This window comes from Mustelus asterias, chromosome 29, assembly GCF_964213995.1.
Source record: "Mustelus asterias chromosome 29, sMusAst1.hap1.1, whole genome shotgun sequence".
Classification (NCBI taxonomy): domain Eukaryota; kingdom Metazoa; phylum Chordata; class Chondrichthyes; order Carcharhiniformes; family Triakidae; genus Mustelus; species Mustelus asterias.
Genome location: NC_135829.1, coordinates 18,853,502 through 18,865,896, shown reverse-complemented (window position 1 = coordinate 18,865,896; position 12,395 = coordinate 18,853,502). Strand labels below are relative to the sequence as shown.

Sequence of the window (12,395 nt, the reverse complement as noted above, 5' to 3'; positions counted from 1 at the left end):
AGAAGGATTAGAGGGAACATGAAGGAAAAACAGTGGCTTTTTACCCAGTGGGTGGTGGGCGTCTGGAATTAGTTGCCTAAATTGGTGGTTGAGGCTGAAATGCTCCAGGTACCTGGATCTGTGAAATGCTGGAACCGGCAAGGCTATGGACCAGGTGCTGGAAAATGGGATTAAAATGAGTGGCTAGTTTCTTTGATGGCCAGTGCAGACATGATGGGCCAAATAGCCTCTCTCTGCACTGTAACTTTTTTATGGTGCAATATTTTCAACTTGTACATTGACTTTTCCAGGTGAGAAGTGTCGGAAGGAACCCAACTCCTGTTTTAACATTGATTCCTATGGGAACCTATGATTCATTTAAAGTCACGCCACTTAAAAGTTGCAATTTTCAGGAATGCAGCTACAACTTTAAGTGAGGACTTGCTGCATTTTGGAAGCGTTTAGCCTGCCTTTTGCAATTTGAGATGGTCTTTTCGAAAGACAACCTGCGTGTGATTCAAAAATCCAATGAACATTTTGAGAGGTTTATTTGAAAAAGTTACGTTCCCCTCAGACTATGTTCTGTACATCACCAGACTCTGGGGGTCATGTGAGGCCAGAAGGCTGAACGACAGAGTTTCATATTGGGCTTGGAAAATTTGAGCATTTTTTTTTTACTTGAAGGACTTTTAAAGACTCCAATTGATAAATCAAGATTAAAGCCCTTGAAACCGTTAAGATTCCACAAAATGTCATTGGCCTTTGTTGAGTCAGGTGATCACATTTTGGCAGTGACTGAAGGTCTTAACAATTTGCCTCATTGTGTTTGGGTCACAATCCATCAGATTTGGCAGGCACAGGATGGCTTTGAACTTGAGCCACTGAGCAGCACTCATTGTATAGAACACATGAGTCACTGGCTACATTGGGGGGAAGAGCAAAGTGGAGGGGGTTTGGCGGCAGGAGAGGAGGGAGAGCATGGCGGGGGATGGCACTAGCTAAATTGCTCGTGCAGATAACCAGCACTGTCCTAACTGGCCAAGTGACCAGCTTCCGTGCCACATTCAATGATTCCACGAGAGAGAAATTCATGTTATCCATGAGTAAAATTCCTGAAATAATTTTCAAACAATTCAAGAATGTCCTCAAAAGGAACTGCGCAGAAACGCAGCTGGGGACTGCATACAAAATTGAAAGCTAATGCAAAATAAAAATGTTTCATAAAAGTTAACATTAGATCGGTAGCACCTTTACATCTCCAGATTTTCAGTGTTGCAGTAGTAATTCAACCCCCCCCCCCAACCCATCCTCCAAGTTCCGAGGGAAGCAAATGCCACGGATTTGTAAGTGCCAAGTGATCTCTCTGTGTCCATATTAATGATGGTGCCATTATACTATTACGAGAGGAGGCGATGGCCTAGTGGTATCTGGAGACCCGGGTTCGAATCCCGCCACGGCAGATGGTGAAATCTGAATTCAATTTTAAAAAGATCTGGAATTAAGAATCTACTGATGACCCTGAAACCATTGTCGATTGCCGGAAAAACTCATCTGGTTCACTAATGTCCTTCAGGGAAGGAAATCTGCCGTCCTTACCCGGTCTGGACGACATGTGACTCGAGCCACAGCAATGTGGTTGACTCTCAATTGCCCTCTGAAATGGCCGAGCAAATCACTCAGTTCAAGGGAACTAGGGATGGGCAATAAATGCTGGCCAGCCAGCGACACCCATGTCCCATGAATGAATTAGAAAAAAAACTTTAGCTAATGTATATCTTCATTCGGAATTAGGTTTTGAAATATCCAGGGGCACTCTCGCACGTTCATCCATGTTAATACTTAGGTTAAAGAGCTTGTGAATGAATGTGAAGAAGCATTTTCTGGTGGCATTTGCTTGTGGTCCACCATGGAGTACATTTCCCCTGATGATCCCATTCTGCAGATTGGAAAACAGCAATGTGACTCCACTGTTTAAAAAAGGAGGTTGGTTAGCTTAACTTCTTTAGTGGGAAAAATGCTTGAATCTATCATCATGGGCAGACGCACCATGGGTTCATGAAAGGCAGGTTTTGTTTCACTAATTCACTGGAATTCTTGGAGGACATTACGAGTTCGGTGGACAATGAGGGACCTGTGAATGTGGTGTATCTGGATTTCCAGAAGGCATTCGACAAGGTGCCGCACAAAAAACTGCTGCATAAAATAAAAGTGCACAGTGTTACGAGTAATGTATTAGCATGGATAGAGGATTGGTTAACTAACAGAAAGCAAAACGTGGGGGAGTAAGTGGGTGTTTTTCTGGTTGGCGATCAGTGACTAGTGATGTGCCTCAGGAATCAGTGTTTGGACCGCAATTGTTTACCATTTACAGAGATGATTTGGAGTTGGGGACCAAGTGTAGTGTGTCAAAGTTTGTAGATGACACTAAGATGAGTGGTAGAGCAAAGTGTGCAGAGGACACTGAAAGTCTGCAAAGGGATATAGATAGTCTAAGTGAGTGGGTGAGGGTCTGGCAGATGGAGTACAATGTTGGTAAACATGAGGTCATCCATTTGGTTGGAATAACAGCAAAATGATTATTATTTTAATGGTAAAAGATTGCAGCATGCTGCTGTGCAGAGGGACCTGGGTGTCCTTGTGCATGAATCACAAAAAGTTGGTTTGCAGGTGCAGCAGGTAATTAAGGTGGCAAATGGAATTTTGTCCTTCATTGCTGGAGAGATGGAGTTTCAAAACAGGGAGGTTATGTTGCAGCTGTATAAGGTAGGTACTGGTGAGCCTACACTTACAGAGTACAGTTTTGGTCTCCTTACTTGAGAAAGGATATACTGGCACTGGATACCGAGTAAAGCTCCCTCTACACTGTCCACATAAAACACTCATCTTTAAGTGATATTAGAACGACTGGGCTTTTTAGGTGGTCACCGTGTCAAATCCCAGTTTTAGATTAGACTGAAGTTGCAAGAAGTCACGACCCATTTTGGATGGCCATGGCTCTGGCATAGCCAATCAAACGGATGTTTTATCTGCATTTCATAGCGAGTTATGCCATATGCGCCTCTGCCCATTTTCATTTACATTGGCAAAGCCTGGTGAAGCCAAAGACCATCTGCTTTGTCCACCTAACCTGGTGAGGAGAAGCACATGGTATTTTGGTAGCTATTTGGATTGTAATGCTGTTACCTGCTAATAAGGTTATATGGTAAGATGGGTATAGAGAGATAGGGGTCAAATGCGGGCAATTGGGACTAGCTTAGTGGTTTTTTTTTTAAAAAGGGCGGCATGAACAAGTTGGGCAGAAGGGCCAGTTTCCATGCTGTAAACCTCTATGACTCTGAGGATTGTCGATTGGATGAAATGTTTGTTTCGGATCTAAGGGACTCACTGCGATATGCCTCGAGCTGACACTGAGATCCGGCAAGAATTTTAATTTCCTGTGACAGCGAAACTGACTTTTTCTACACAAGTGCAACAATGGTTGTCAAGTTAATTGGCGAATGTGGTTGAGGTTCGATCACCTTTCCTGAACAACAGTAGCTCTGGCATTGACACAGATGACACTAAGATGAGTGGTAGAGCAAAGTGTGCAGAGGACACTGGGTTCGAATCATGAGGTCATCCATTTGGTTGGAATAACAGCAAAATGATTATTATTTTAATGGTAAAAGATTGCAGCATGCTGCTGTGCAGAGGGGCCTGGGTGTCTTCTCGAAGCATCTAGATAAAAGGAGAATATTTTGGCTGATATATTCAGGACTGTTGGTTAAAATCTTCTGGGGAAGCTCTGTTTTCAGTGAGTGTTTGTTTCCGTCTTAGACAAGATCTGAAGCATTGACACCTGAAACAGGGACAGAGCCAGACGTCTGAACGGGCTTTGCCATTTTCTAGAGGGGCAGTTTTGTATCTTCTTTTGCCCTCTCCTTCGAAGATCAGAATAACTTGGAGGGAAATTTCTGATCACTCAGAGGAGGCCTCAGACCTGGACTGAGACTAAAGTATCTGTTGCAAAAAGGTTGTTTGTCCAGAATGTGCAAGTCCTTCCTCTCTGCAGTGACGGTTTCATTGTTGAGGAGAGGTGTAACCTGCAGGTCAGGCACCTAAAGTATTTTACCACTCTGTTTCTGTATAACATAAAACGGGACAGGTTCACCCGCTAGCCGGAGAGAAGAACCTTGGAGTTTCCCTTTGCCTCACTTTTAAGTCTGCAGCTAGGATGAAATCGAGTTAACTGCAGGAAGATTACTAATTGGACCCGCCTGCCGTCTGTGGGGATTTACCTGATACCAATTAGGTGGCAGTGGAGATATTATAATTGGTCCCAGTGTTCCCGCATTGGAGGTGAGGAAGTTTCCTCTAGATTACTATCCTCAACTCCAGTTTGGAGTTACCTGTGGCATCAAGCTAAGGTGCCCTCACAATCGGGTAGGCTGCTGTGCCGAAGTGTGCATTTGGAGAATGACTGGCACCCATACCTCAACATGAGTTTTTTCTTCAGTGGGGAAATATATTTACAAGAGAGCATACTGTCGATTGCCATTGATCTCAGAGCTTCCAGCAATCTTGGGAGAATTGGCTGAAAGCGTCTGTTATCGGGTAGATATTTTGTCTTCTAGAAAGTCTCAGAATCCGGAACTGAAAGCCTGGTAAGAGGCGGGAACCCTCACAACATTTAAGAAGCATTTAGATGAGCACTTGAAACACCGTCGCAAATAATGCTACGGAGTGAGTGCTGGAAAATGGGATTCGAATAGATAGGTGCTTGATGGCAGGTGCAGACTTGATGAGCTGAAGGGCCTCTTGCTGTGCTGTAGAACTCTGTGATTCCAAAGTAAATCCTCCTCCACGAGTCTGAAACCTGAACTCCATGCAGCCATTTAACTGAAATTGCGGTCGGTGCTTTCCTCTCAACTGAAGGCTCTGCCCTGTCATGGTCTTACTTCACTGAGTCTACAGTGGCCTGGACTTGAGACCTTGCTCAAAGTTCCTTTCACAGATAGTACTGGAATCGCGATTGACACACATTATGATTCCCTTTTCATTGTCCTTCATTCTGGAAAGCATCAAGGACATGTTGCGTGGACATACAGAAGGTGTATTGCTCCTGTGTGCGAGACCCAAAGCCATTGGGTGTTAAGCATAGTGGGCAGCACAGTGGTTAGCACTGCTGCCTCACCGCGCCAGGGCTCCTGGTTCAATTTCGGCCTTGGGTGACTGCCTGCGTGGAGTTTGCACATTCTCCCCGTGGCTGCGTGGGTTTCCCCTGGTGTCAGGGAGATTAGCAGGGTCAATATGTGCGGTTACAGGGATAGGGCAGGCTTGATGGACCGAATGGTCTCTTTCTGCACTGTCGGGATTCTATAGTGGAGGCTCACTATGGAAGGAAACCTTATATGAAGCACAGACAGACAATTTGTGTGGTCTTAAAAGGAATGGTCCACACTTTATCAAAGACTAGAGAATACTCATACTGTATAGAGAGGATTTTGTACAGAATCCTGGCTGCTACACCTGTGGCGTGTAATCTATCTGTTTTTGTATTTATAGCAGATTACAGAGATAGAACCTGATCCTAGCTCATTTACTCAGTACTGCAGTTCATTACATCTTGTGCCGAGACATGGCAGTGACTTTAATTCTTCATCACTAAAGGGATTTTCAAGATGCCAACTTATTCATTCCTGCAGAGAGGTGAGAGGCCGCACCCCGTAGCCCATTCGGGAAATCCTTAGACATGTTCTGTATTCGTTATAACCCTGTGTGTGTGGTAGGGAAGAAGCACTCTTTGCAACAGGCGCTCGGAGCTGCGAGTCTCTCAGCGTTTTGGTTTCTGAATGCACTGGGGATTCTACACGATGAATTTTCACTTCATTCATGTCATCGCCATGGTGTAGATGTGTTTGGACAAAAGAAGCATCAATGCTGTATTTGAGTCCAGCAGCTGACAATCTGCCTGGAGTTAAATTCGATCTAAGCATTGGGTGTATCTAAAATTGCACCCCTGGCGAGCAGTGAATTGAATACAAGAGTACAATAGAAATTCACCAGGGAGCTGATGACAGGGACACCTGGTAATACTGCAGACAGGACCAGAAATACTTTACATGTGGCATAGACTGGACTAACTAGAGAACAGTGGCAGATGGAATTTATTCCATTAGGGGGAATTTGATAAATTAGTTTTGCATGTTCTGGTGCCCTGTTGAGTGTCTTTATCTCAACTGAGAAATGTCTTTTAAAGAGAACGTAGAATAGTGACTCTCTACGGCAGTACTGGAAGCTCAGGTTGGTTAGAATCATATTATGATTCCAGGACAAGAGAAGGCCATTTGGCCTATCGTGCCCATGTCAGCTGCTAGCTCAGCTTACCTACTCCCACTCTCCTGACCTGCAAGATTTTCTCTTCAAACAATTATCTAGTTGTCTCTTCAAAAGTCCCGACTGCATCTGCCTCCATCAGTTTCAGGCAGTTATAATACCGTTAACTGCAAATTTGACTTAATTACACCACCATGCATTTCACTGGATCAGACACAATTAACCCTTCCTACACCTTCCAAAGCCTGTTCTGCCGCAGTAGTTAGGATTTAGCACTTGGGATAGTGACGGTTGATGTATTGAATAGAGCAATGTTATTCCCAAAAATCCACAGTGTTTCACCTAAGATAAGGTGTGACTCACGGTGGCACAGTGGTTAGCACTGCTGCCTCACAGCACCAGGGACCCACCCGGGTTCAATTCCCGGCTTGGGTCACTGTCTGTGCGGAGTCTGCACGTTCTCCCCGTGTCTGCGTGGGTTTCCTCCCAGTGCTCCGGTTTCCTCCCACAGTCGTGCTGGTTAGGTGCATTGGCCGTGCTAAATTCTCCCTCAGTGTATCCGAGCAGATGCTGGCAACGAGGGGATTTTCACAGTAACTTCATTGCGGTGTTAATGTAAGCCGACTTGTGACACTAATTTTTTTTTAAACTTTAAACAGAGCAGTGTTTTGTTTAACAATATTAAATTCCAATAATAGTGTAGTGAATCTGCTGCTAATTTGTCAAAACAGTCATTACACATTAACTGAATGCAATGTCTTTCTGGTAAGTGTTATGAGGTAGTGAGATTAGACTTGGTGTTTATTATTGAAAATCACACTTTTAAATGTATAAATTAGTTCATACAAATAGTATGTGTATGGTGATTGAGTTAATGAAATTGTCATTTTCATGGTTTTTTTTAAACCCCTCTGTTTCACAAAGTTGAGTTCCTCAAATGTTAGTGAGTACTTCAAAGATTGAGTTGGATCAAATCGACCACAGTCGTTGTCCCCAACCAGCACTGAATTCAGCTGGGGCAGTGATTGGGGGGAGGGGGAATACAGTTAGGCTTAGCAGTCAGGTCAAAGAAGGCAGCTAGAGGTCTCAGCTCCTGATCGTAACATCCAGACTAGTGGCCTGGGAGTAAAGAACACCTTGAGCTGTGCCCAGCATTTAGATAATCTGGAACAACCTAGGAAGCTGCCCTTCAGCACCCCTGCTCTCGGGACTTACCCAGTAATTAATTGCTGTGTGTGCAGGAGACTTCTGGTTAGAACTTCATGTGCTCAGGGATATCTTTAATACCTCTTAAATAGGTCTGTTCAAAATACATCATGTGCCCTGCCTGGAAGGTCATTTTGTCTTTTTCCAGCCACCCATTTCATGTGGTGGCACTGGAGGCAGTTCAGTGGAGGTTCACCAGATTGATTCCAGGGATGAAGGGGTTGACATACGAGGAGAGATTCAGCAGTTTGGGCTCATACTGCTCACTATAAATGGCGTTCTATATTAATGATGCACTGACGTTCCATGGGTGGCACAGTGGTTAGCACTGCTGCCTCAGAGCGCCAGGGACCCGGGTTCGATTTTTAGCTTGGGTCACTGTCTGTGCGGAGTTTGCACATTCTCCCCATGTCTGCGTGGGTTTCCTCCGGGTGCTCTGGTTTCCTCCCACAGTCCAAAAGATGTGTTGGTTAGGTGCATTGGCCATGCTAAATTCTCCCTCAGTGTACCCGAACAGGCGCCGGAGTGTGGCGACTGGGGGATTTTCACAGTAACTTCATTGCGGTGTTAATGTAAGCCGACGTGTGACACTAATAAATAAACTTTAACGCCTGTTTGCTTCACTGTGGCCTGGACAATGTCCAGCGGGGCCTTGGTATTCGCACAGAGTAGCAACTTCTCATGCTGGTTGGCAGGATTGAGTCACTCAGCCTTGTGTTTTTCAGGAACCTGAAAGCAGACTGTGGTCGTATGTCTATCCAAACAAGTACTCGGAGCAGCAAAAGGCCGAAGAGGAAAGGTGGAAAGAAGCAGAGCGAGAACGGAAATTCAAAGAGGAAAGCTCATCACGGCTAAGAAACAAAGAGATAGCGGTTAAAGAGGAGAACAAAGACAGCATGTGCTTGGAGTCCCGTTCAACCTCTCTGGAAGAGTGCCGCTCTGTTGGGAAAGATCCCCGATCAGGACTTCACATTCCTGTGTCCTCCTCCATGGTTCAGCATCCATCTTACATGCCATACGTCCATGGCTACCCTTACGGAAAGCCTTATGAATCTCCCCACCCAGGATTTCGAGGGGTGACACCAATGATGATGCAGAATTATCCAGGTAAAGGCAGGGGTTCATGTGTCACCATCTGGTGTCTGAACGAGTCACCAGCCAACAGGAGATTGTTAAAATCCAGCCGATGATTGATTCTAGCATCACTATTTAGCTAAACAATAGCAAACCATTACTACAGCTAGTGATTGATTCTTCCCAATGTTTAAGTGAATAAAGGACTGAGCAATGGGGGTCGTTTCACAAATGAGTGCCTTAAAGATTGTTCATAGTTGAATGTGAACCATTGGTCCATCTTGGATTCTGAAGGTAAGCATCTATTTAGACACTTTCTTTTTCTTTATTCTCTGGATGTGGGTGTCACTGGCAAGGCTGTCATTGAGTGACCATCCCTAGATGCTCTTGGGAAGTTGATGGTGAGCTGGCTTCTCGATCCGCCGTGGTTTAAAGACAGTGTGCACTCCTCCAGAGGCCCATGTTTTCTGTTTCCTAAATTCAGACATTGTTTCAAACTATTCTTCTGTGGGTTATTGGTTCATATTTCTGATCACTAACCCATTAACATGGCCGGTAGACTGCTGTACCTCTTGTTTCCATTCTTAGAAATTCACTGATTCGAGAAAGGTTGGTGCGGAACTGACGTACATGTACTCCAATGGAATGTTTTTAGCAGGCTTTGGCAAAAGTATTTCAATGCATGGGATGGGATTTTCCCCAAAACTGGAAAATCCCGCCCCCCCCCCCCACCCCCCGCTACAATTCCCGTGGCGGGCGGGACGGAAAGATTCCCGTCATGGCGTCACTTCATTGCACAGAGACACATGGCATTCTGCCCTGTGGGATACACGATTGCAATCTCACCGTTCCTAACCTCAGCTGCATCACCATTGGGAGTTGCAGAGCAGAAACCAACTAATACCAGGAGAGTCGTCATTGTGGTCGATATCCAAGTTTAGGAGAATCAGAATTCGGGGCTCACCACCATTGCAGCTAACGCTGATGAGATAGACGTGAGCCTTTTTCTTCCTGTTTGTGGGGGACAGAGGGGATGAGAGTGCATTGTGAGAAATCTCAACTTTTCACCCTACCACGGTGGCACAATGGTTAGGCACTGCTGCCTCACAGCGCCAGGGACCCGGGTTCAATTCCGGGTTAATTCCCCATGTCCAATCAACCTAACCCGCACATCTTTGGGAGTGTGGGAGGAGCCTGGAGCACCCGGAGAAAACCCACGCAGACACAGGGAGAATGTGCAAACTCTGCACAGACAGTCACCCAAGCTGGGAATCGAACCCAGGTCCATGGAGCTGTGAGACAGCAGCCTATGCTTAAGGTATTTAAATTAGTAAAAGGACTCAATAGGCTAGATACAGAGAAACTGTTTCCGCTGTAAACAGCAGTAGGTCTTTCTAATTCTTTCATGGGATGTGACTGTCTCAATCATCCACCCTCAGCCTTGCTCCTCTGTTCAAGTTGATCATGTCTTACCTGTACCTCAACTCCATTTAATTGCTGTATCCCCATATCCTTTTAAACCCAGAGAAAGTGGGGCAGGCTCAAGGCAGACTTTGTTTCCCATGTTCCTAAGAGTGCCACACCTGGAAAAAGAAACTCAGGTGGATTTTATGCATTGTTTTTTTGTCTGCATTACTTTGCAGATATTCTGGGTATAATAATATCCCATTGGTACCACTAGACCCAAATACAGCCAGGTGTATTACATTCAGGAATCTATGGAAAAATCACCAAAAACGCACAATTCAAAACTTTCCCTTCCAAAAAAAGGAGGGTATTATAATAGCTTGTTAGTACTTCTAGCTATTTTATACAATAGGAAGTGACTTACTTGATTTAATCTGTATGATTCAGCTTGGTGGGATCATAGGATTAGGATTTAGTCCCTTGAGTTGTTCCATCATTCAGTAAGATTGTGACTGATTCTCAATCTGCCTTCGACAGTGGGGAGAATTTAAATTCAATTAATTAATTAATCCGGAATAGATGCCAGCCTCATTAATAAGGATTGTCGAACGTCCGGATTGTTGTAAAAACCTCATCTGGCTCGCTAATGTCCTTCAGGGCAGCACAGTGGGTTGCACTGCTGTCTCACAGCGTCAGGGACCCAGGTTCGATTCCAGTCTTGGGTGACTGTCTGTGTGGACTTTGAGCGTTCTCTCCGTGACTGCGTGGGTTTCCTCCGGGTGCTCCGATTTCCTCCCACAGTCCAAAGATGGGCAGGTTACGTGGATTGGCTATGCTGAACTGCCCCTTAGTATGTAGATTAGGGGAATTAGTGGGTTAAGTATGTGGGATTATGGGGATAGGACAGGGGGTGGATAAGATGCTCTGTCAGAGAGTCAGTGCAGACTCGATGGGCCAAATGGCCTCCTTCGGCACTGTAAGGATTCTATGATTCAGGGCAGGAAATGTGCGATGCCATTCTGACCTACATGAGACTCCTGGCCGAAAGCAATGTAGTTGTCTCTTACCCTTCCTCTGAAATGGCCTAGCAAGCCACAGAGATGTATCCAACCACTGCAGCAAAAAGCACAATGGATATTCCCATAACCACATGGACTGCAGTGATTCACGATGGCTCAAGGAGCTGCCATCAGTGCGATACATCAGGGCGATGCTCATAGACACTTTATCCCAGATGCTGGTCATATGTTTTAGGATAAGGTTATTTAATTTGGTCAGTGGCCGTGGACAGGAGGGTGTGACTACGAGTGAAGCAGGTTAAGGGGATCCAGAAGGTAGAAGTGAAGGAGCCTCAGCCCTCGCAGTTGTGCAACAGGTTTATGCTTCTTGCAGCCTGAATGGAAGAAGGCGAGAGCTGAAGGAAGGGTGGATGAGCAAACTGACCGTGGTACAGGGCAGGGAATTAAGAGGAATGTAATGGTAGCAGGGGACAGTATAATCAGAGACACAGACGCAGCACTCTGCAGCCAGGAACAAGAATCCAGAAGGCTTTGTTGTCTGCCTGGTGCCAGGGTTCGGGACTTCTGCTCAGGGCTGGAAAGGAACTTGCAGTAGGAGGGGGAGGATCCAGTGATCATGGTCCAGGTTGGTGCCAACAGCATAGGTAGGACTTGAAAAGAGGGAGTATGAGTAGCTCGGGGCTAAATTAAAATGCAGAACCGCAAAGGGCAGCATGGTGGCACAGTGGTTAGCACTGCTGTCCCTCAGTGCAAGGGACCCGGGTTCGATTCCCGGCTTGGCCCCATGTCTGCATGGGTTTCCTCCGGGTGCTCCGGTTTCCCCCCACAGTCCAAAGATGTGCAGGTTGGGTGGATTGGCCATTCTAAATTGCCCCTTAGTGTCAGGGGGATTAGCTAGAGTAAATGCATGGGGTTATGGGGATAGGGCCTGGGTGGGATTGTGGTCGGTGCAGACTCGATGGACCAAATGGCGGCCTCCTGCACTGTAGGATTTGCCGTGAGCCAATCAGCGTAAGGTAAATAGGATTAGAGAGTTAAGTGTGCGGCTGAAAGATTAGAGTGGGAGAAATGGGTTTTGGTTCATGGAGCCCCAGCACCAGTACTGGGGAAAGTAAGAGCTGTGCCATTGGGGTTGATTTACACCTGAACCATACTGGGACCAGTGTTCTGGGTGAGGCTTATGACTAGGTTAATAGAGAGGGCTTTAAACTAGTGATCAAGTGTGGGAAGATGTGGTTCTTTAAAGGGAGGAGATAAAGCAAGAGAGCAGGTGGCAATAAGGGAAATGATAATCATTGTGGCAGGAAGGGATTGAAAATACAAACTTAAGTGTGAGCCAGGAGGTACGGTTACAGGTTACAAAAATAGTGAAAGGACAGAACTAAAGGCTTTGTA

At 45.6% G+C, this 12,395-nt stretch overlaps 1 protein-coding gene across 4 annotated transcripts in view; it reads left to right on the top strand.

The window, feature by feature from the left end:
• Positions 1 to 12,395, top strand: part of LOC144480566 (zinc finger protein 609-like) — a 124,124-nt gene that overhangs the window by 94,209 nt on the left and 17,520 nt on the right. For 2 of the 4 annotated variants that reach the window (XM_078200156.1, XM_078200154.1), the window contains exons 5-6: positions 5,524 to 5,667; positions 8,226 to 8,607. In XM_078200156.1, coding sequence (XP_078056282.1) covers positions 5,524 to 5,667; positions 8,226 to 8,607 — 526 coding nt within the window. The remainder of the gene's footprint in view (positions 1 to 5,523; positions 5,668 to 8,225; positions 8,608 to 12,395) is intronic. The other 2 variants (XM_078200155.1, XM_078200157.1) reach the window with 2 other exon arrangements.